Below are 24,412 nucleotides of genomic sequence, written 5' to 3'. Positions count from 1 at the left end.
GGAAGATAATATTGAGGTCTTGGTGCTGTGTTGGAGAAGTTTATTAGAAGCACTGGGAAATCTATTCACTAAAGAGTCTGGTTATTCTGGGCTGTTTTAAGAAGCACTGAAAGATTAAATGGCATTGAAAAATGAAGTTGAAAGTATCAAGAACAAAACACTAAGAAAGGCAAAAAGATTTAGGACTGCATACAGATCCATTATTCTATAAAATATACTTCATAATTTAAACAGATAGACTGATCATCATTTTTCTCATTATGTCTTTTTGAAATGGTAAAAAGTCCCTTTTAAAGAGGAGATGCAGAAAAAGGGTACTCAATTGCTTCATACTGCTTCAGTGAACCCTGCAGGTCAGTTAGAGTTAGGAAGCCACCAAGAAACAGAGAATGTTTGCGCAGAATTCTTTCCCAGCTGTGAGTTAAATTTTTCTGTAACAAGGAAATTAAATAACTTCTAAATTTTTTTCAGGTGATTCATATTTCAAGCCCATTGCTGTAAATTACTAAACCAAAAAATGTATCTCTCCATTCTATAAATATTTTTTAATAAGACCTGTGTTTTGTTTGACCTTGCATGGCTTTTGGAATGAAGAGTGACAGTGATTTCTCCATTTGCTTCAGAAACGTGTCTTAATTTATTCCCTCCCTCTATTTCATTAGCATTTTTGAAATTGTCACATCTGTACTTATGACATGGTTACAGATTTAATCCCCACAAATCACCATTTTTATGAGTAGAAGGGACAAGAAAAGAGTATTGATATAGTAAGCTCTATCAGCAGCAAGGAAATAGTTCCAAATTTCCCCTAAACATGGCAAGATTTTACAGGGGTTCACAGAACAGCCAGTACCACTGCTCCCTTCACAGCAAGCACTGCAGACCACACAAATAATGAAGCAGCAAATTGCACTGAACAGTACTACCAGTCACGCACCTGCTCCATGGAGATATTTTTATAAATGACTGTCTGATTCCACTCAGGATTCAAGCTTTTCTGTACGTACTTAGTTCTCCGCTTGTACTCAGCACTGAATTTAAACAAAGGAAGGAAACATTACATTAGCAATCTTTTGTTTGTTTCAATTATAACACAAAAAAAACCCACCCACAAAACAAAAAACAGAAAAAGAGAAAGCACTGCATTTCCCATTTCTGCAACAACTCAGAGGTTACAAGAGGACAATGACAGCCTTTGGTTTTTTTTTTCTTTAGCATGCTTTCCTGATGCGGTCTTTTACAACATCTTCCGACTCTTCAGCAGGTTAAGCTCTGCCTATAATCATTCCAACATAAAGCATGAGTCAGCACATGCATATATGCTTTGTTCTCTCATTGTCGGTGTTGGGGTCTGGTTATAAATTGAAGTGATAATGCACTGACTACATTTCCAAGACCATTCTCCTATTAGCACTTGAACGTAGCACAAATCCTTTATACTTATATGTTGCAGCCTCTAATTACAGAAGGCCATCTCACAAGAACATTTAATGAATGCCATGGGGTAACTAATATCCTGTTAATGATAGAAACACTAATTTCTTATTGATCCTGTTCTCTGCCTATACTTCTAACTGTACTGGAAACAAACATAAAAGTGCATCAAGCTCATGATTGTTTTTATCAATAGCCAAGAATAAAAAGTTTGGCTGCATAATCTATTTTTAAAAAGAAATGGTAGTGCTTTCGATTGTACTCTGCATTTCCTGAGTATGGAGAAAGCAATTTACTAACCTTTAACAGAATATGGATTCAACTAGCTCTGTGAGCTTTGATGTCAGATTTGCTTCCATTCCAATTTTAATTTAGTATAGATTTGAATGGACATCTCAAAAGAGCTGGGTGGGAGAAAGTTTTAATACTTTGAAAACCCAACAAGATATAAGGTAAAGAACTCTTTTTTTTTTTCTTTTTTTTGCCTGTCTGCAAGTGAACTGCCCTTTCTCTTCTGTTCAAATCTCTCATAACTTAAAGGACTTACGTGCTGTATCTATTACTAAATTAAATGTGCCCAGGACTGTTCCCCAGCACTAAGGCCAAATGGCACAGATGACCTGTATCTGCCCTATTAAAATCTTTTATGGTTCCTCTACATTAATTTTTGGTAGTGTGCTGTTCCCCTGATTCTCACTTCTGACTTTCAATTGAACTGTGGTTTGGTTCACACTGTGGTATGCTCTCAGAGCGAATGAACTAAATTCTTTTCTCATGAGATTAACTTAGAAGATGCACTCCAGGGACTCATTTAATCAGCTAGTCATTAATGGTGTACCATGCATGGTACAAGACTGGAGCAGGTCTGAATTGAGGTTATGTAAAGGATGCATATTTTACTGACGTGTATGTCAATGTTGTGTCTTTAGCACCAAGATTTTCACTCTAGAAACTCAATTCTACCATGCAGTGCTCCTGTAATTATTCTGGAGTGTCTACTGCCTTTTTTTTCCAAAAGGGGGTAGCCATATCCAAGCTGCCTACTAGACTGATATCTCTCTGAAAGAGACTTGCAGTTATTTTTGCTCTTAGTTTTTGTTTTACTCATTCTATGTAGTTCCACTTATTTTCTTGCAAAACATGGTATCCAATGTCTTCCAGTTTATTGAAAAATGTGAAGGGCATTGGGACCCGTGAAACAAAGTATCTGCCCACCTCTGCTTATGAGAAGAAAGCAGCAACTCTCCACAGTTCAATCAATTCTATCAGCCACACCATACATTGGTGTATATATACAATTATATTTTTTTTGGGGGGGTGGTGGGTGGTGGGGTGAGGCAGGGAGGGGAAGATTTCTTTTTACTTACTTTCAGTAAGAAAAGAATGAATTAAAACCTAGAGGGACCAAGAGCATATGAAAAAGAAAGTCACACAAAGTTATTTCTTTGCATATCTTGGGAGGAAATCTGAAATACAAAATTGGAATCCTTTTGGAAACTAGATTTTGATGGCAAAACCTGTTCAGTAATGCACTTGAATTTTTTAAGCACCTCTTCTCCCACTCTCTGATCTGATAAAAGCATCCCCATCACTCAAAGTATTAATGAGATTTAACTGACCCATATGGAGACATGGGACACCGGCAAGCCACGGCTAGGTTAGCGGTATCTCTGGGCTCACAGTACTCATCAAATGCATGTCTATTCTGATCAGCTATTAACTTGTCCAAACTCCTTCTACACGCAGAGTAACCCACTTATTTCTTAACTAAGCCAGGATAGTATTATATAGTTTGGGCCTGTCTAAATGCCATATGATCTAATGGTTTTAATGAACCATCTTTCTTTTTGAAGAAAGTGGGAAAGGACTATTTGAGCACTCAGCCAAGAAAATGACACTAATGACATTCCCTTTCCTTGCATGGATTTCCTTTCCCACTATTACAACTTCATCACCTATTCAAAGTTTCTGATTCTTTTCAGAAATATGTGAGACATGAGTCATGCAGTGCTGAATTTCAGGGCTGGCAATGACAGAAGGTAAATGTGTTGTTAACATGGTAACTCTGGAGTATTTTCAGTGAAGTCCATAGAGTGTCTGGATCTATACTGGCAAGGGTGGCATTAGCCCACATTCCTGTAACCTATAGTCTGGATCTGTTGCAGAGGGAAGCAAGAGACCTTGGCCACTTCTGAGGCGGTGCAGACCCAGGCTAAGTTGGATGACAACTGAAGGTCCCTAGACCTCTGAAGGGAAGGATCTGGCACATATATTAAGTTCATACCACAGATGCACCTTTCCCCCAACAATTGTGATTAACAGATGGGGATAATTTAATAAAATGCATTCATTAAACCAGTCTATATCTAGTGTGAAATAATTTGCACTTGAAATTCATAGTATGCTGTGTGAAAAGATACAAACTGTATTACTCTTTTCTTTAGCATTTCTCTACGCTTCCTTAATGATAGTTTATTAATGCATAATACAACTGCAAGTATAATGAAAAAAGTGTAACAAAATAGCTGCATATAAAATGTGTAAGCACATTCATTACATAAAGAAACAGACTGATAATAGAGAAGATCTGTTTATTGAAATTAATTTGTTGACTTGTTTGATCAGGTTTCTACTTTTAAACAAATTTGGAATTTGGGGTGAATTACTATGCTTATGTACTTAGCCTGGGCTGATACTGGCATATCTTGAGCACGAAGGTTTTGCCCTATGTTTCCAACTCCAGGACAAACAAAGCACTAGTCATTTTAATAACTAAAAATTCAACTTTGTTTACCACAAATAACTATTTATGTGGTCAAAGAGCTCTAAAGCTGGCTGGGCAACTACCTAGAATTATACCTAGCTTTAACATCTATATACTGTGCAAGGTATATAGAGAAAAATACTACATTTCATTTCCAAAGAATGCCTGTTCTTTGTAGCAGTAACACCATTCAGAATCTTGATACAAGTTCACAGTTAAGTATTTTTCAACTTTCAGTGAGTGAGAATGAAGTTTTAGGTATTTCTGAACTAAATTCCTCCAAACATCAAAAGAAATTTTGTCATCAGTGTTTGGCCCTAAAATATTACTGCATTGATGAGCATTAATTACTTGTTTCCAGTTCCTTCTGACCTGGAAATGGGATTAATTAGAGAATGAATAGCAAAACCATGCTGCAATTGCGTTCCATTGAAACTCAGGAGAAATCTTTAGCTTAGCACGCAGACTGATTGTATCATGCATGCATACAAAAAGGAAAGAATAAAATTGGAAGATAGTACACTCTACCTTGCATTTTGGACAACCATGACTTGTCTGCATACCCAGCATTTACAGAGTTAGGAACATAGAGGAAGCGGAGTGAGAGAAAACGAAAGCAGAGATGAAAGAAAACGTGAATAATGGGTAGTTTGTAGTATAAGAATCAAAGGCAATAGAAGCATTACAAAGAATAAGAAGTCTAGCATAGACTGAACTACAGGTAAAATATATTCAGTAGCAATTCAAGTTTCTGCTTTCAGAAGCAAGTTTGGCACTTTTGAGAAGCTCTCCATTTTCCTTATTCCCTAAAGCTCCAAGTTACATGCAAAACCATAACAGTGCCATGTTTTACAATAATGAACCCAAACAAAATTAAAATCCTAACTCTTCATAACTCAGCAGCAAGTTTAAACCTATAGTTGGATCTGGCCTAGACCTCTGCAGGCCAAACATCTCTCTAGTTCAAAGTCTTGTTTCTACATCAGTGAATTTACCTGCAAACATTCAGTGAGATTGATTTGACAAGTATTTTACAAGTCTCTTCGGTACAATAAGCCCCCCCTCAATATTTAGGAGCTGTTCCTATTATATTCAGTAACAATTTTGGGCCCAGTGCCACTGAGCAATATTGAATGCTGTATATCTGGAATTTGCAAGCTATAAGAGCCTTTAGCTGTTCGATTCATGTGCTTTTAGTGGTGCTTGCCCATGTGCCAAATGCTGAACTGAGACCTAAGCATCCACTTTCCTCTTACTTTGAATAGAACAGAAATACAGATTTTTAGTTCCACGGTCCAAGCCTAAGAGTCTTTTAGGATAAATGTGATTACACAAGCAGAGAAGTTTGAAGGAATTTCTCTTTGCAATCTAAGGTCTATTCCATCACCTTAATTTTAGATATATCTATTGTGCCACAGAAGTCAGTAGGATTATTATAACCATGTATACTTATGCATATGTATGACATTCTGCAACTTTAGAGCACCAAAGAAGAGTTTTAATATTGCTGATATGGAAACATATGTTCTAAAGGAAACGCTAATGAGCTATTTGTAATTACAGAATCTAAAGAAGCAACGGTTTGTGAAAAAATGATTAGTGATTTGTATAGTCATTAGGTACAAAATCACCAGAATTTCTAAAACACATATTAGCTCTTAAAAAAAAAAAAAAAAAAGTCATAAAAAATCACATGGAATGAATGTTATCTGATTAGTATTTCTCATCTTTGGTATTATACTACAATGCTAAATTTATCTCAGATACTAAAATTCTGCATATTTGCAAATCTGTCCCAAATTCTGAACACCTTGAGCTGAAGCAACAATTCATTCCATGTTAAACTTAACATGTAGCTTCCTATATTACAGAACGTATTACATATATTTAGTATGTTTAAGTAGAGTCTGCTGTTCTTTTAATACGTATTTTTGCATGGATTAGAAATTTTAAAAGGAAACATGAAAAAAAATATTTAAATCTTCAGGAATGATCATGAAGTCCCTGAGGTCATTAGCAAATTCTCCTGGGAATAGGGTCTGGCTCTCTATTAAAAGTCCACCCTTTTTCCTGGTGTTTCACCTGGACCTTCTATAGCAGTAACTCAGTTCTGTTTATTAGTGTCAAGTAACAAACCCAAATTAAAAGAAAATTCAGGGTACAATTTCTCCTACACTTACCCTCTCCCTGGAAGAAGGTAAACTTTAACAAAGGGGTCTGAATAGCCATTGTTGTCTCTGGGAGCAAGGTTTCTTGCCTGAAGGATGTGGATGATAAGGTTGCCAAGGTGTTTGTCATAGTTGATTTGAAGCTAGAGAATGTATTAAAACACAGTAAGATTATTAGTTATTTTTACTTCCTAAATGATTCAATACCTCTACTACATCCTTTGAATAAAATGAGTTTTAGAGCTTTACTTTAGCTGGAAACAAACACATTTTAGGAAGTTTCTGTCTCTCTCTCCTGACTTGAATGAGATGCTAGATTATTATGTTTGATCTTGAAACAAATTTTGCTTTTAAAGTCTGCCAGCCTTAGTCAACAAAACAAAAAAAGGAAATATCCATATTGATCTATTCAAATGCTGGAAAAAGCAAATGAAATTTGAACTCTTTATGTTATTCTGAGCAATAGCCAGCTTACTGAGTAGGAATTGCAGAAATTCTGGCTACCTAGAGCTTAAGCCCAGGAAGGATATTATAATACTATGAAAAGACTGTTAGTACTAGTATAGGGGAGAGGGATTAATTGAGGAAAAAATGACTGAAATCTATAGGAAGTTGGGCTTCCTTTATTCTGCTGCTCTCAGTTCCACCAATTTAAAAAGCTAGAATAATGTCAGTTTACGTAAGAGACAACTACAAACTTGGCATTACATGGAAATAAACACACTGCACCATGAGAAACCCACAGCAGTCTTTGCTTAAATGTAAACAGTCTGGAAATTTCTGTAGTAAACCGCAATAAGTTGCCAAAGATTAAAGATTAGAATGAACTTCACTACGCTTTTAGCCCCTTCAGGAACAGTAGCATTTTCCATTCTATCTGTTTGTATCTCACAAGCCAACAATACAGAGGCAAAAATCAAGCACTGACTTACATTAGTGACATTTCAAAGGGCTGGAGTTGAATAAGAAATCAGTTAATGGAGACTGTTTTCTGCAAACTTATTCATCGGAAAAATACATCCAGCAGCAACAAGAACGTGCACAGTAGAAACTACATATTTACCTGAATTTCTCCAGTGATTGGATGGGAAGCAGACTTCGTAGTTTCTGTGGGCTGCCACATTAAAATACATAAATAAATAAATAGGCACACACTTCCAAATATACACATATGCATATTGGAAATAACAGATTTTCAGTTAACTTGTCTTAGAGGTATCATTTATACTGCTGTATCACCACGTTTTAAAAACTGTTTATCTCCAATTTGTATGCTCAAAACGAATAGTTAAGATATTTCAGCATCACCTAAAGTCCAGCCCAGCCTTTTTGATCACCCTTTGTGCAAGTATAGAGTCAGACAACTTAAACACCAAAGTTTTTACAGTCAGAGCAGGTTGGTCACACAGGGAGGCATGGGGAGAAAAAGACATATAGCATTAACCCTGTCTAACGGAAGTGAATGCTGCAAAGAGAAACCAAATACCATGTCAAGTACAAGACGGCTGTATTTCTATTGAAAGGCAAAAGTTACACTAGTTTAAATCAAGTTTAGGTGAAAGCAGGTAGAAAGAGTGGAAAGAATGGTACTAAAACTGATGGATGTGTATAAGTGGATCTCACAATTGCAAGCCATCTTGTAAAATATTTTTTGCTTTATTCTGTGTTTTCTGATCATCAGTTCAGCTACAGCACTTCCCATTCTTCCACACACTTTGGGTGACATGACATTTAAATTTTCTGCCCTCCCCTTTACAATGCTGTCTAATTGTGCTTGCTCCTCTCTGTTCTTTTTCACTGAGCTTCTCTAGGTTGCTGACAAAAGCCATAAAATACTTGGAGTCTTTATTTTTCCCCTTTTCTTCCCTCCTTTTTGTTAGTAGTTGGAAAGTAGTATCACTTGCTTCAAATCCTGGGCTCAGAAATACGCTGTTTTGCTAAATGGTGGTGCCCTTGAGCCACCCTGGACCTACCTCCAATCTGCAAGCCATCAGTCAAGCAAGAAAGCTCTCTCTGGTTCAGTAGCAGTATTTAAATGTTTTTGCATTCTCTCCACACCTGCTTCCTTGGTTGATGCAGAAAAAAAAAAAAAAGGATGCAAACAAGGACAAACTTACTGTTCTCTGAAGACTGATCTGGAAGTCAACTTTTCCTATTTTGCCAGATGTGACCAGCAGTCTGACATACTAGTCTTTGCAGTTAGGATTTCCTTCACTTTCTGAGAAGAGTAAACCCCATCTGCCTCTCATGTGCTGCTATACCCTCCAAAAAATCCCTTAGCGATTTTCTCAGGATGTTGGCCATGAATTGTTTTGACGTAGGCCAATGCAGAGCCCATGTCTCCTGGACCAGAGCATGAAGTTAAGGTGATGCACTGCCTTATTCAGGTTTGCAATGAAGAACATCCCCTCAATTACTCAGATCTGCAGACCAGAACTAACCAGAAAAATCCCAGCTAAACACTAGCACAACATAAATACAGGAGATAAACAGCCCAGACCTGCCCGTTAAATAGTTGTATTCACTGTCATCTGTCACCTTTTTTTGTTTTGTGTGCTTCAACTTGCCTTCTAGATGTGTTCCTTTATGAACACAAGCATTTTCATGGGGAAAAAAGAAAAGTTGATTTTTCTGGAAGTGCATGTGCCTCAAAATATTTCTCATGGAAAATTTTAAATCAGCTTTTCTTGCTACCTTACAAAGCTTTTAAGGAAGTGTCATCCCTCTAACAGCTAAAGTAGGTCACCAACTTATAAAATGTTCTGAATCTTAAATGATATTTTAGATTGGTAGAAAACTACTCCTAAAACTTGTTTGGTCCTTGAAAGAATATTTAAAGAAAGAATTGCACTCTTTCTGCCAAAGACACAGACCTATCTAAGCATCATGCAAACTTTCAAAGTAGGGCTTAAATGGCTTATATTTATTATACTTTACCTCTACAAATGGATTTTATTACATTTTAATAGTTCCGACCTCAGTCTGTACTAGCACAGACAATGCTACAAAATAACATGGAGTTGGTTGTGCTGTGACTACCAATTCACTGCCAGATAGATAAATGCTCTAATTTTTCAGAAGTTTGAACAGTAAAAATAATGAGCTCATTCACTTTAAATATCATGTAATACAGAATGTATTAGTATCAATACTGTAGGAGTTCAGAGAAAAGGCAATGGGCATGCTGAATGGGACTTCCAAAGGTGGTTAAAGTGAATTTGCCTTTAGTCATGCAGTTACTTTGCTTTCATCTACTTGTCTGCAAAAATAAATGTGTATCGTTACATTTCTATACCACTGTTAATTCTCTGTATTCATTTACAACACTATGAGTCAGTATATTAAATAGTTTGTTTTCTCTCTGATGTCAGCTGATTTAAAACTGACCGTGAAGAACTACCCAAATATTTCAAAGAAACATGAATAATTTAAGCTGAACGAGACCTCTCAAGGTCATCTGGTCCAACCCACAGCTCAAAGCTGGGCCAGCTTTGAAGCTGGATCTGGATTGAAAGGCAGAGATGCAAATAAGTATCTTTCTTTATCAGGGAATCAGTGAGGATTAATTTGAAAAGAAGGGAAATTATTTCACTGCCGACTTCTCTAGGAGCTAAAGGAACTGAGGATTTAGAAAAACAATCCATTCTTCAAGATACAAAGATACAATTAAATGCTTCTATAGAGCATTTATATCCTGGATGTAACCTGCACCATAGAATGATCATACATTTACATTACAAAAGAAACAGGTCTGCACAGGGTATAGTGAACTCAAGTCTCCCAAAGGTTACATCTCTCCTATGATGGCTAATCTCACTTCATTCTAATTTCTTTTGATACTCCCTGCATGCACTCACACACACTGTCTAAAAGCCAGTGCTTTGTAATGCCATCATACCTGCCAGAGAAAGCTGTCATGATCATGATGTGAAATTTGTTAATGTCAGGCTCTGATGCTATGCACTACCACTCTCTGTAGTAATGGGACAAAGCATTGGCACTGCAGGATCTCCTACAACACTTCTGGCGTGTACATTCTATACAAAAAAACTTAAAAAAAAGAAAAAAAGATTGTACTTGCTAAAAATAAGAACAGTTGCAAAAACAAGATCTAGGCAGTTTGGATATTTACTCTGCCATGATACTTCGGCAAGGCTGCAGCCAGCTTAGAAACGCCGTCAGCCCAAGGCAAAGAGCCATTCCAGAAAGGATGAGCAGTAGCGTTGTCTTCTAACAGAGATCAACACCATTATAAACTTGGCCTGCAGTCAATGAACAGAAACTATACAAGTCAACAAGAGCTACGGCTGTTATGAAAGAAATGCCTCTCAATTTGATTTTCTGAAAGAAGCAAAGAATGTTTTAAATATTTACCTGATTGGTTTTGACTTTTGCATCCCCTACATAAAGGTATTAATTTTAATTTTTTTTTTTGTTTCATCTTTATAAGCCTCCAGCTGAATTTTCACAAAAGATTACTAAATCCTCTGTGAAGCAGGAAATTAAATTTACATATATAATTTTAGGTGACCTGCTACAGTGCCAAAGCTAGGAACCCAGTCTTCTCATGTGGCCAGGGAGGGGCACCCCTCCAGGATACACTGCACATCAAAGATTTATGGGTTTCTATACACTGTGCAGTGAATTTAGGGGTGTGATGCATTCAACCAGATGAACGGGGTTTCAGTGTAGATGGTGACATCTGTGCTAAGAGCCCTGCCCTCTCCCTTCCATGTAGTGCATACACTTTAGTGGCAGGTTTCATCCAGTCTCATGAACTGTACTTCAGAAGTGGTTTATTCTCACTGGCAAACATAAAGCACATGGCAAACTAGTTCATATGTAGATGTATACAATACTCAGAGTAAGGTGTAAGGAAACCAACTATTCATCTGATGATTAAGCATTTCTGCCAGGTCCCTGATGTTACATGCAGTGAAGCTCAACATACAGATTTAACTTGTGCACCACAGACCTTAATTAGTTCATAAAAAGTCCATGGGAATTGTGGCAAGACAGAATTACTATATAAAACAAACAGATCAATAAATACATTTATAGTTTTTGCTAAATTGCTGGATGAAAGATTTTTGTGTTTCCTCTCACATGAAAGCTATGTAAGCATATTGCAGAGCTATCTGAAATGAGCAGGCACCGTTTGCTGATTTTGATTTGTACAGTGCCTAATGCATTTGCAGTTCAAGTCACAGTCACGGCTTCAACAGCACAAAAATATAAACATAGCAATAATGCAGTAGGAACCTGACAGTCCCAAGAAGGAATAAAGATACAGATAAATAAATACCTAGAAAGAACCCTGTTTGCAATGTGAAGCTTTGCTTCCAATAGTAAGACAGTGAGAAGCTGGGTATTCAGGATAGCCATCAGCTTTAGCTATCTTGCAAATTACTTAAGCAAATGCAGTCTTCGCAGAATTGATTTTCACTTCAGGTGTTAACTTTTTTGACACAAAATGCAAAAATGTGACAGATGACATTATGATCTAGTTTTCAGTTTCAACTGTGAAAAAATGCTACTAAATTCCCACTTTGCCCTTTCCAGGTGTGCAGGTGGGTGCACAGAGAGAAAGAAGTTCAGCTGAGAAATGGACAGGACGTGTCAAAGAAAATGACAACTCATGCTTAACAAGTTCACTGGAACTAGCTAGTGACAAAACACATTTTGATGGTAAATTTATTTTGCATTCTTTCCCTGGTTTTCAGAGAAACGCTTAATATTGCTATGATTATGCATAGCTTCTAACACTTGAAACAGTAGCTTAGTGCAGAGAGGGAAATTACAATCTTTGGAATATCAGCTTCTCCTGTGGAACTAGTACCTCACCATCATGTAGGATGCACTTAAAAAGCAACAGCAAAAAGAATGAAAAGGGCAATTATTTTCTTTAAAAACAATAATATTAAGTTTGAGAAACCTGTTTGCAGAGAGGGCCTAATCTTCTATGACCTTGGACAAATCATGTAGTGCCCTTTCCTTGTGTCCAAACTCTGTATCTTAACAGTAATACTCATCACTGTCGCGGAAATTAATTCATCAATATGTGCTGTGATTTCTTGCTACACTAAAGAAGATAAATACACAGTTTCTTCTTGTCATCAAAATGTTATTGCCACATAACTGAGAAGTTTCTTACCTTGCTGCTGTGCCGCTTTTTGCTCACTGAAGGAGAACCAGGCTGACCAGGGCTAGGAACAGCACTGGAAGTGGCAGAAGTGGTCCCAGAGTGAACATGAGATCCTTTTTCCACTCCTGAAGAAGCAACCAGAGGCGACTGCTGTAGAGAAACCTTTTGGAGCTCTGCAGCCAGCTGCTTGGGATCAACCCCTGGTGACTTCGCTTTATCTACTGGATTAAAGTAAGAAAGCATAGTATTGATAATCACTAGCACATTCAAATCCATCTTGCCACAGTACAGGTACAGGATAATGATCTTTATAAATTTTCATGTCATCTGCTTGTAGACTTCGAAGATGCAAAAGCCAAACTACAAAAGATAGATGTCTCCCCCACAACATCAACATCCCAATTCCAATCTTTCTACTCAACACTGTCAACTAGTGTTACTCACCTCACAAGCTTTTTGACAAGATTATTCTCTAGCAGAAGAAAAATAAGCCTTGCTGATCATTCTGAATCATACTGGAGCAAATTACAGTTTTCAAGACTGTCTGTGCTAACTTCCACTGTTTCGAAGTCCAGTTTCACCAAGTATCTGAACTTTCTTGTAACAATCTTTAATCTCAACTTTTTTTTTTTTAAAAAAAATCAATTAGCCATTCCATAAAACTGAATTCTGCTCCTGAAATAACTTATACAAAAATAAAGAGAAAAGAAGATCAGAACTTCAATGCCACAAATTAACCAAGGCAGAATAAAATGGAAACAAATGAAGAGTAAAAGCCCTGACTCATCTTTCCTTATTACACACACCTATGTAAGGCATCTGCAGTAGGAGTCTGATTGCCCTCTCTACTGCCCAGGAATGACTAAGGAAAAATTAACTTTTGTAGATGGCAATCTCCATTTAATAGAGAAATGAGGTCAAGTAAGTTCCATCTGTGCTTTAAGTGTGTAGAGTTAAAAGGATACTAGGCTCGTCTTGCTTCCCAGGTTCTCAGAAGTATGAGAGGTTTAAAGCAATACGTTAGCCTTACCCTGCCTGCTAGGCTGTATCTGTTTTTAATTTCTAGAGGGAATGGAGATTGTTTCTTTCCAAAGCACAGTCTGCAAAAACTGAGGTGATGGCAAGAAAGACTTGGCTTGGTAGCCAGAAGGGACTCTGCTGAATTCCAGCTCTGAAACCACTAGAAGATTCCTAAACTAGGAGGAAGCATGCCTGCGATAATGTGGCAATTTACTTTTATTCCTGTTCTTTCCCATTTTGAGTTTTCTCCGTTAATAAAAAACACTGTTTATTCTAGCTTCTATCCTTTCAAAACCCAATTTCTGTGTCTATGAATGCCTTTGGTGTTTTTGATCTGCTCACTAAGAAAAAAAACCTGTGTGTAGCTCTGACTCAAAGCTCTGTCAGACTCAGTGTTTGCTTTCCATTAATACCAATACCATCCATTTTCAACAAAAGGTAGCTTAGTAGTAAGTATATTAATAGATGGGAACAGTTACATGGTCAGAAAATGGAGGATTTAATCCAGGTAACTTGTGTTCTTATTGATAAAAGAGCAGCCACAAAACCACAGAACTCAGAATGGACCCATGAGATGCTAAGTGAAACATTCGTAATCTGCACTGAACTTGCTGAAGGGCGGTATTACTGGTAAGATTGTGGATTGTGGTTCAGACTTAGGTTAGTTACAACTAATACCACAACTGGAGCCTGCGGTCATGGTATTGACCGAACAGAAGAGAATCCCCCCTAAAACACTGCCATGTTAGAAGTCATGTAACAAAACTTCACACAAAGTACTTCCTATTGCACCCCTGTATCTTAGTAAATACTGTCTTTTCATCACTAATAACAGGCTGAAGTCCTGTGTTAAGCTAACATAGGCCTTAGGACTTGTGTGTTATTTGGACTTGCTCCAGTTTGCTAGGAGCTTTGTTTTAGCTTGTCTGGCTGCAACAGCAATTGTCTAATGACTGGATGGCTATGACCTTAATTTGTCTGAGTTACATTTCACCTTGTATAATTATATGGTATGAGGCCTATTCTTAGCAATTTAGAAATATATAAAGGCACAACAGTAATTGCGCCATGCAGACTGAAGTATTTTTGACTTCAGATTAATTTGCAGCTTATAGGAGCACAAACTTGGGGTGACAGCAGTGCTGCAAGGTTTGGGCACAGGACAATAGCTGAGGTCCCAAGGATACCAGCTACTTGCTGGTCAGTTACTGACACTGATGCAAACTCAGGAGCTCGGCAAAATAAATTTTAGGAGCGACAGAATGAACAAAGAACAAGAATGCATCACATGTAAAGCGTACAATATCCAGTTAAGTCATATGCAATGCAGAGCTACTGACCACTGAGGAAAGAGCCATCTGTGCTAGAAAACACAGAAAAAGCCCCAAGCAGATCCTGAAGAGGAAGGAATCATCAACATCATCCACCTCCCAGCAAGGAGGAGTAAAACACTCTCACCAAAACCATCACTCCCAGCAAATTCCTCAGGACACAGTCAATTTGCCACAATGCCTCAGAGTGAAAGTACAGCCTGCAGGGCCCAGGGCATCTGCCAAAGCGGGACATTTGTGGCACAGTTTTCTGTGGCGTGTAGAGTTGAAGGGGTAGCTAGTGTGAGGTTTTCCCTGGCTCCCAAATGTTAGCTGCAGTGTTGTTACTGATATTTCCTTTGTATTAATTAGTGTAGACTCTGTAACTATGGATTGAACTGGGCTAACAAGCATAGAACCATGGAATCCCTTAAGCTGGAAAAGACCTTTAAAATCATCAAGACCAGCCATTAACATAGCACTGCCAAGCCCACCGACTAAACCACTAAATCCCTAAGCGTCGTATCTACATGTCTTTTAAACACCTCCAGGAACGGTAACCCAACCACATCCCTGGGCAGCCTGCCCCAATGCTTGACAACTCTTCCAGTGAAGAAATAAGCCTCCCCTGGTGCACCTTGAAGCTGTTTCCTCTTGTCCTATTGCTTGTTACTTGGGAAAAGAGACCAACCCCCACCTCACCACAACCTTTCAGGCAGCTGTAGGGAGCCACCAGGTGCCCCTGAGCCCCCCCTCTCCAGGCTGCCGGGGACTGCTGTGCCCCACGGGCAGGGCCCGGCACTGAGCCCCGCTGCCCCTCACACCACTGGCCTCGGCCCCTCGGCCCGCCTGCCCAGAGCCCCCGCAGAGCCCCCTGCCCCCCGGCTGCCCAACTTGGTGCCATCGGCAAACTTACTGAGGCTGCTACTCGATCCCCTTGTCTTGGCTTATGGTCCACTTTCTGCGCATGGCAAGATTTGGGATGTAACACCTGAGCTTATAATGCTAATATCCCATCTTATATCCCATCCAATTTACAGCTGCTATCCTGTCTTACAATATCGAAGCAACAACTTGTCGCTCACCTGCCTTGACAGGCTCGTGCAGCTCCAGGTGCTGGGGATTCTCAGAGTCCGAGAGCATGTTCAGGTCCCTAAAGAAAGCAATGAGAAGCCTGAGACAAAAGAAACTCTTCCCTCATACCCTCATTATTGTATTAAGTAGATAAATGAATAGTGGTTCATGACAGAAAGCAGCTCCCAAGCATGGCCCCTTCGTAGCTGATATAGATTTGCAATGCTGTTAAAGAGCTGAGAAGAAAAGGTTCCTTTAAGGTGAAATCTTTAATGGATTGAATGCAAGTCTATATATTTCTTATGATGCTTAAATGACTTTCATCTAAAGGATGCAGATTTCAGTAAAAATTAGTGCTAAATTACCATCTTTTTCTAACCCTAGTATATTCAGTGAATTGTATGCGTGTCAATGAGAGAAGATTGTGGCCTGACAATAGGTATCATTTCTTATAGAAGTATAATTACTAACAGCTGATTCATATCTTTCCTTATGACTTTAAAAGAAAACAAAGAACAAACAGACCTCCCACACAGTGAACTCTCACTAATTATTACATCGGTGTTTCGTGCTAACAAAGGTTCCACCTTAACAACTGTAAATTTAAAAAAAAAAAAAAAAGCCATGAAAAGCCAAAAAAAAATGGAAACAGAAAGATGGGGAAAAACTCACAGTCTTACACATATTTCTGCTTCCCCACTCTGTTGAATAATAATGCTCTGGACTTCTTCATAAGTTTTCCCAGTCAAGGGGATGCCATTCCATTCCAGCACCTGCATTCCTAAGAAGGCAAAACAGCATCAGCTCAAGCTCAGATGTTGACAAAGGCATCAGATAGACTGCTTTGATGAGAAGATTTGATGTGACATTCAGTGAATGTTGTTTACATGGCACGACACATTAGCAAAGCACTTTCACTTCACACAGATTCTACTGCCCCTTCAGCTACATCTTACCTGTTGAAACAAGACAGGAGATTAATTCCTTTTGGATTAAAACTATACATGCACTCTCCACCGTCTGGATTGCATGATATTGAAAAACTTTTGCAATATCAAAAACATGCACACCCACCAACATGGCAAGAAACCAAAACATATTCTGTATCAGACGTTTCCTGGCCAGCCATGGTCTTGGAAGATAACTGTTCCCTACAGTAGCACATTGCTGTTCAGAAGCTGAGACTCAAAAAGGGACTGAATTTGTGAATGTGATTTGGTAATTCAAATACATTTTCTCTACTTTGTCACTTCAGAAAATACAACCAGATGAAGGCAGCTGAGTGACGTGATTTTAAACAAAAAATGTACCTCCACATTTAAAACATAAGCCTGGAAATATTCAGGTTGAAATTTTTCTTCCTTATCTTTCTTATGAAAAAGTGACAAAACAGCTGAACATAATTTGTTGTGGAAGATAGGAACAGAGCTGTGATAACCAGGCTGAAAAGTCCTGAATACTGATCTAATCAGTTCTGTCTTCCAAGTGTCCCAGGACTGAGCCAGGAGACTGTATGCAGCAAGGTATTGCTATAAGGAAGTTTTATGCTCAGTATTTGCAGAGTCAATACCTCTATACATAATATGAGGTGTATCCTGACAAGGCAAGAAATTTTTTGGTTACAGTAAAATGCTTAAAGAAAGGAAACTGTAGATTCATATCTGGGATTTATCTTAGGTTCTGAGAACTGCATTCATATTTTGAAGTAGTTAGTCATAAGGATGATTCCAAAGAGATTAACTTCTCACTAATGTGGAAATGTCAAAATCTAAGCCTCCGGCTCTAGGGGAAAAAAAATTGCTTAATGGGACAAGATACTGAATTCTTAATAGTCCGCTAAAAGCTATGTATTACGAAACATCTGAAAAACACATCATCCACACAGCAAAAACCACAAACACTTAGCTTGCTACCACTTACACAGATAAAACCAAGTCTTCACCTGGGTCATATTTTTATTTCAAAATCCTGTGCTGTTGCGTATAACAAATGGGAAAAATAATGAAGTGAAATGTGCAGATAAACTCATAGGAAAACATGTTGCTAAATAAAATATAATGAGAATTGCTTGTGGAATAAAGCAGATGAAATTATTTGACAATGAAAGAATATGAGAAATAAAGACAATAACTTTATTGTACAAATTTTTCGATAGGATTCAGTGAATTAGGATTTGAAATATCAGATTTGCTCATAACTCTGGTCAGTAAGAATTTATCATTTTGTTTGCAGCTGTTTACAGAACTACAGACTGTGCAGAATGTCTAAAAAGTGATGCTCAGAAGGCTGTAAAGCCAGCTGCTTACTGCCAAAATAGATTTGCCTTTTCCTAAAATTTACCCCCTTTCATTTACCAGCCATCATTCAAAAGCATGATCTTGCTTTTGCTTGTTAGAGCAGATCTGATTTTAAGCTCAGTTCCTCTGGAATAAAGCAACAGTAATTATGAATAAAAGCATCTCCCCCTATTTTCTGCCATACAAATACACCAGCATGCACTCTGTCTTTAGAAGGCTTCTAGAAAGGAAGGAACTGAAGTTATTTTTGTTATTTGTGTGCCCTCATAATGCTATCGTGGCATAGGATGTTGAGTACAACAGTACAAACCACTTGAGTAAGCCAAGCCAAGCCATCACTTCTATGTATTGGCAATGAACAAGAACAAAGGTGGAAAGTTTTAGGTATGTGAGAAAGTGGTTAACACCCTTTTGTAAAAAAAAAGAGCCTTGTTGACAAAATGCATCCAGCTACTGTCGCAGATTTATCACATTCTGCTCGCACTGCCTTCAGAAGAAAATTTACCAGGGGAGCAGTAAGGCCATTGTCAATTACATGCTTTAATTTAAAAGACCAGCAGGAAGAGCCTTGCTGAGTACCGCTGCAATGCTGGGATCTGGAAATTAAGTCTGATTTCTACTGGTGAGATTTTCACTGCGTGCAATAGCATTGCAGTCGCTGTCTTGGTCAGTAAGGCCAAGCACACGTGAGCAAAGCAGCAAACCGAAAGGAAATTGAATCTCAGCAGCCTTGACTCACACAGAGATCCATTTAAGTTGTCAGTACAGGGGTATTTTCTTTTTATTGGCTGCCTTGTGGATTCATGAATATTTAAAATCAAAGCAATTTAAACATGACTTAATTGATCTGACTGATAGCCCTGGGGTCTAAGAAAAAAGCTTTTAGGCAGGAAGCTGATTTCTTTTCTTAGAGTAACTGCTAAATACCTTTTGCTGAAAAAACAGTATTTTACAAAGAAAACCTTTAGGAAAAATGTGAGTCTAATCAACAAAAAGAGGAAAAAAGTATTGAGAAGTCAAGGACACTGTGATAAAAAACTTTTTTGCCTAAAACCCAATCACATTCTGTAGCTGTTTTTAGGTAGTCAGGACATGTAATTCACATTTCCAAAACTTTGTATGCTTCACATCACCAGTTTAGTAAACAAAAACAAATAGGAAGATGAGAAAACTTACATTGCTCCATGACAACTCTGCTGACAGAGGAAGAACTAGCAATTGCCCTGATAATTGAATCCATAATTCCTTCTAGCATCTTTTTTTTTTTTTTTCCTTTCTTAATTTTATTGGGATGGCTACATCCTGCATTTATGGTGAGCAATGACTTATTTTTAGCAATATCAGCTCCCACAGTCAGCATATCAGCTTTATATATCAAGACCTCCTCCCTGCTCCACTGAGTGTGCTTACACACATTATCTGTTCAGTCTTTTTGGCATCTACTTTATGGTGACATTTAGAACCTGGAATCAGAAGTTTATAATTTTCCACTGATTACAAAATGATTATTCCAGAGAGGGAATCTCATACATTTGTAACTGCCATGGAGATATCCACATTTAGCTAGCTAAATACTATCCTTTCCCTTAAAAAAAACACAAAAAACATGCTACAGTCCTACTGTATTGAGAGAAAAAAGCCTATTGTGTTCAGATATTCTTCCAAATGCATGTAACTGGCCACAATTGGAGACATTATCAAAATCTAAGCGTACCTTTCCTCTGACACAATATAGGCACAGTGTTCTTTATATGTACCAAATAAATATCTCAAAGTCTCCTGTATTTGTAATAGTTGCTGCCATCAGTGCTTAAACTAAGAGCTTGCTCCTGGAGGGAGAGTTCAGTGCTTACATTGCAGCAGTAAGGAAAAGCCCACCTTTCACCAAAACCCTCATGGCAAGGAGAGGCTGTTACTTTGCTGTATTGGATTATAACGGCATATTTAACACATGGCTTAATGCTGTTCAAGATTGCCAGGCTCTTTTTAGCAACTAGTAAAGTGTTAACATTTATTATTTTTGTTTAGGCATTGGTAGGCCAGTTATCTGTTAACTGGTAATAAAACCTGACGACTCAACAGAACTGATTTCCTTTTCCTGACATATGTCATTTTCCTGACTAGTCATTTGACAGCTTGTGAAATGGTAGCTAAGTACTAGTGAAACTTGAACTTTGCTTTTAACAGTGGGGACCCAGGGACTATTAAGAAGTAGTTTCTATCAGCCCAGGGATGAAAGTGCTCAAATAATTACCTGGAGCCCCTGGGGAGCATTCAGCATGCTTTGTTGATCCTGGAAGATCTGTGAAATTTTGGGGAAGAAAATTTTTGTGTAGAAAATATTAATTATGTGGAAAAAAGATGAGCTCAGATTCAAACCTAGGGCCAGACTTGAGCTTACACCACCATACACAATTTCTCAAGAGCCTGAGTAAACCTGTGTCCCAATATGAGGAGCTAGTCTACTGAAACTTGTTTTGACTGACCACACACATGGTTTGAATTGGTAGTCTTCTGCTGATAAGGTTTTATTGCTTATGGTAAACAACTAAGCGCTCTAATTGCTGACTATTTAGATTTATAAACATCCTATGTGGAACAGCTGTCAGAAAAAAAAAATGCTTACCTAACAGCAAGGACTGTGTTGGTATTGCTCCCTGTTTAGTCTTGTGAAATGTTTTATAGCTGCTCAATCAAGAAGTGCAAAATGCAGCTCACTACTAATGTTCAACTGCCAGTTTAAAATAAGGCATATCTTAATCATAAATGTTTCCATATATTTACAAGTATTGCAGAATTATAGATTGACCAGAGAGATTGTGGAGTCTCTGTCCTTGGAGGTGTCCAAAACCCGACAGGACACAGCCCCGGGGAGCCTGCTCTCACTGACCCTGTGCTCAACAGGGAGCTGGAACTAGGTGATCTCCAGAGGTACTTTCCAGCATCAACTGTTTTGTGCTTCTGTGCAAAATGGTTAAATTTTGCTTTATAGATTATGCTAATGTTTTATTCATATATGCTGTAGCTCTATATTTCAAAAAAAGCAGAAATAGACAATTCTAGGGATATTAGACCTGCCCTGTGATGTCCATAAATAGTGTGCAGTTCCATGAATTAACAGATTTGGTCTAACTGAGGAATAATGAATAATTATTCCTTATCTCTTTGATCTCCTGTAAGTGAGTGGGTACCTACTCAAACTATTTGTCTTTTTTTTCATGAAGAGGAAAATATTTAGAAACAATGAAAAGTCTGCAATATCAAATGATCAGAAATTATTTCCATATTGAAACCTCTGTGTGCCTAAAGCTCATAGCTTCTTTTAAAATCTTGGGTTATACTGAATTTTAAAAGTTAGATATAATTGCATCCTGTATCATGGATCACAGTATTTAGGAGAAACTTACACAAAAACAATTGTTCTTTGTTCTACTTTTTGGCACAGATACTTTGATGTAATTCCTTTGGGTAGACTCTGCCCTCATTAGGTAATTAGTAATCAAACTCATCAACTGTCATCCTATTTAAAACTAAACTGTGAGAAAGATCTGAGCTGATAAAGTGAATCATTGTCTTATTGACTCTTTTCAGAGTTCTGATAAAGAAAAGATACCTAAGAGTGATCAAAAAATAGTACCAACTATGGTCTTGACCCAACAAACAAAACACCCTTAATTTTCAAAGTGTTTCCTACCACTGATTTTGTTATGCTATAGCAATACACAAATCTCAGCACTAAAATTGTTGCTTTTAATGGTTAACAGTGAAGATTCGATGGTATCATGGTTATGTCAAATGTATTAAACTAAAAGCATTTCAGGAGTGGATCTCTGTAGGGCATATACAACCCCTGTTCATGGTCAGTGGTTTGAGGACTGTTTCTTTGGAGATGTTGTTTAAGGACTGTAGCTGCGAACACTCCCTGCCACAGTCCCAGACACTGGTTCTCTTTCTACTTTCACTAGTTGCAGGAATTCCATTAGCTTTACTACTGACTTTAATGTAAAACACTCATACAAGTGCTCTTTAAAAAAAAATCTAATTATTAGATACTACTGTACAATACCTTTGGACCAAAATTTGCTCTGTATTTGTGTACACCAAGAGTGACAAAGAGTGTAGAAATTTTATAGAAATGACAGCTTCTCTCAAATGCCAGTAACAGGAGTGATTCAAAGCCACAACCTTGGACTATTTATAATGCATTTTCATATTCAGAAGAGTTTTCAGGAGAAAGACATGCTGCAGAATACCAAATAAATGACTACTTTTTCTCTGAAGTGAATTTCATACCAGCAAAGCTGTCAGATTTGAAAACTTAAACAATTTATTTATCCACAGAAACAATAGAGCAAAGTTGCAGATAGCCTATGCTGGTGCTTCAGAGTATTTTACCTTAGACCCAGAAGAGCTACTTCTAGCTTCCTTCTCTGTAACTGGTGAGTCCTTGGCTTTGCATTAAGATCTTGAACTTTATTTTCATTTACTCCATGGAACCATGCATCTATCAGTTATTTAGATCCCATGGCTTCATATAGAGCTGGCTGGAGAGGGTTTTGTTCCTTTATCCTGCAGCCTTGAGTGAGAAGCTGATCATATGGCATGAAAAAGCAATTGAGAGAAGGTTAACAGAGCAAAATAACTGAAATGTTGATGATGTCTTTGGGGGCTGGGCATGGCCTGGATTTAGAAAGGCTATAGCATCTGTGCCCAGATCTATCCCAGACATTCTTGTATAATTTCCTTTTTTATGTCTGCTTCCTTAATAGTGATCAAAGGCAGAAATATTTCTCTGCTTCATGAGGATACTGCAAGGGTATATGTATATATATATATATGAAAATATATTTGAAGAGCTCTGACTCTGCTTGGGTGGCTGCTTTCAATAAATACATCCTTCAGTCCATCGCCTGGGCGACAAAGCTGTACTGTGTAACTGAATGTGATTGTATATATGGCATTCCTATTAATGAAAAGGCATAAACCAAATCACAAAATATGCTGGCAGAATAGGTCTTAGTATTAGAGTTTCTGACTGCCAACTGAAAGACACAATATATATCTCAGTTTCAACTCATTTTCTGTTATTTTCCACATTTTCTGTCCTCTTCAGGTTCATCTTTAAGATATGAGCTGGCTGCATGAGTAAAGTTGAAATTGAAAGGAATCTGAAAATCAAAGGATTTTATTTCTCTGAATATGAGCCCCAACATTGTTGCTTCAAATACAGGAATACTAAACTGAGCCTGATTTTTATTCCCATCTGTAACACAATGTACACAATTATAAAGTTAATCTTGGTCACCCTGCATACACTGTTAGACTGCAAAGTCTCCTATTTGGTATATCCAAGGTGCCTGAGAAGTGGTAAAACTGTTGTTGGCTGTGTCACTATGAGTTTGTAATTACTCCTAAAAAATCAGACTACACACATAAACCCGACTATTTTTCCATTTTTTAGAGTCTCAGAAATGCTCTCCTACTGGAATTGAAAAAAGATTTAGACACTACAGTATTAGAATAGAGGCTCTGGCCATCCTTACACCATCATTATACACACAGGTTGCTGGGGTATATTCTCTGCTTCTTCATAGTTTGTATTGCTTATTCTTATGCAAAATAAACTTGTCAGTTTGAGTTGCTATTTTCACTAATCCAATGCTCACAGAGGAAAACTGGACTCCCTAAGCTAGCAGCTTCAATCAGTAGAATGTGAATGTTAGTGTCTTTCCATTTCATAGAAGAATTAAAATTCAGAAACATTACTTTGAAATCCCAGAAAGTGCTATGGAAGTTAAACGTGCACTCAGAATAAGCAGAAACAGTATCAACTTGCAGCCTGACATTCAACACTAAATGACTTTATGTCCTGTGTTCTCCAGTTATTTTTCTTTTATTTCTAAATGTTTCTGATGTTTAAAAACAGGTTGATGAAAGTCAATGTGTTAATGTATTTCCCTGTACAGCTGGGCATGAATCACAGGAAAACTCATTATTTTTTTTTAGACACCTTAACTCTCCAATTCATCATTTGCACCCAGGCTGCGTATTTTCCATTATTACAATAATTATTATATGGACAACACTCACAATTCTTAAAAATGGGTACGTTGTTCATCAAATAGAAATTATATAATGGACCTGCCTATGCCTTATGGCTGCTACAAGGAAATGTCGTTTGTAAAAGTACAGCCAGAGCA

General features: G+C 37.7%; 1 protein-coding gene across 6 annotated transcripts in view; it reads right to left on the bottom strand.

The window, feature by feature from the left end:
* Positions 1-24,412, bottom strand: part of PCLO (piccolo presynaptic cytomatrix protein) — a 402,813-nt gene that overhangs the window by 75,775 nt on the left and 302,626 nt on the right. For 5 of the 6 annotated variants that reach the window (XM_037389894.1, XM_037389895.1, XM_037389896.1 and 2 more), the window contains exons 11-17: positions 16,588-16,696; positions 15,927-15,994; positions 12,521-12,732; positions 7,430-7,480; positions 6,379-6,509; positions 4,727-4,753; positions 938-1,031 (exon numbers count right to left, since the gene is read on the bottom strand). In XM_037389894.1, the coding sequence (XP_037245791.1) occupies positions 938-1,031; positions 4,727-4,753; positions 6,379-6,509; positions 7,430-7,480; positions 12,521-12,732; positions 15,927-15,994; positions 16,588-16,696 (692 nt within the window). Of the gene's footprint in view, positions 1-937; positions 1,032-4,726; positions 4,754-6,378; positions 6,510-7,429; positions 7,481-12,520; positions 12,733-15,926; positions 15,995-16,587; positions 16,697-24,412 lie in introns of those variants that run through there. The other variant, XM_037389898.1, reaches the window with a different exon arrangement.

Source organism: Falco rusticolus, chromosome 5, assembly GCF_015220075.1.
Source record: "Falco rusticolus isolate bFalRus1 chromosome 5, bFalRus1.pri, whole genome shotgun sequence".
Classification (NCBI taxonomy): domain Eukaryota; kingdom Metazoa; phylum Chordata; class Aves; order Falconiformes; family Falconidae; genus Falco; species Falco rusticolus.
Note: the sequence above shows the minus strand (reverse complement) of the source record. Positions and strands in the feature narration are given on the sequence as shown.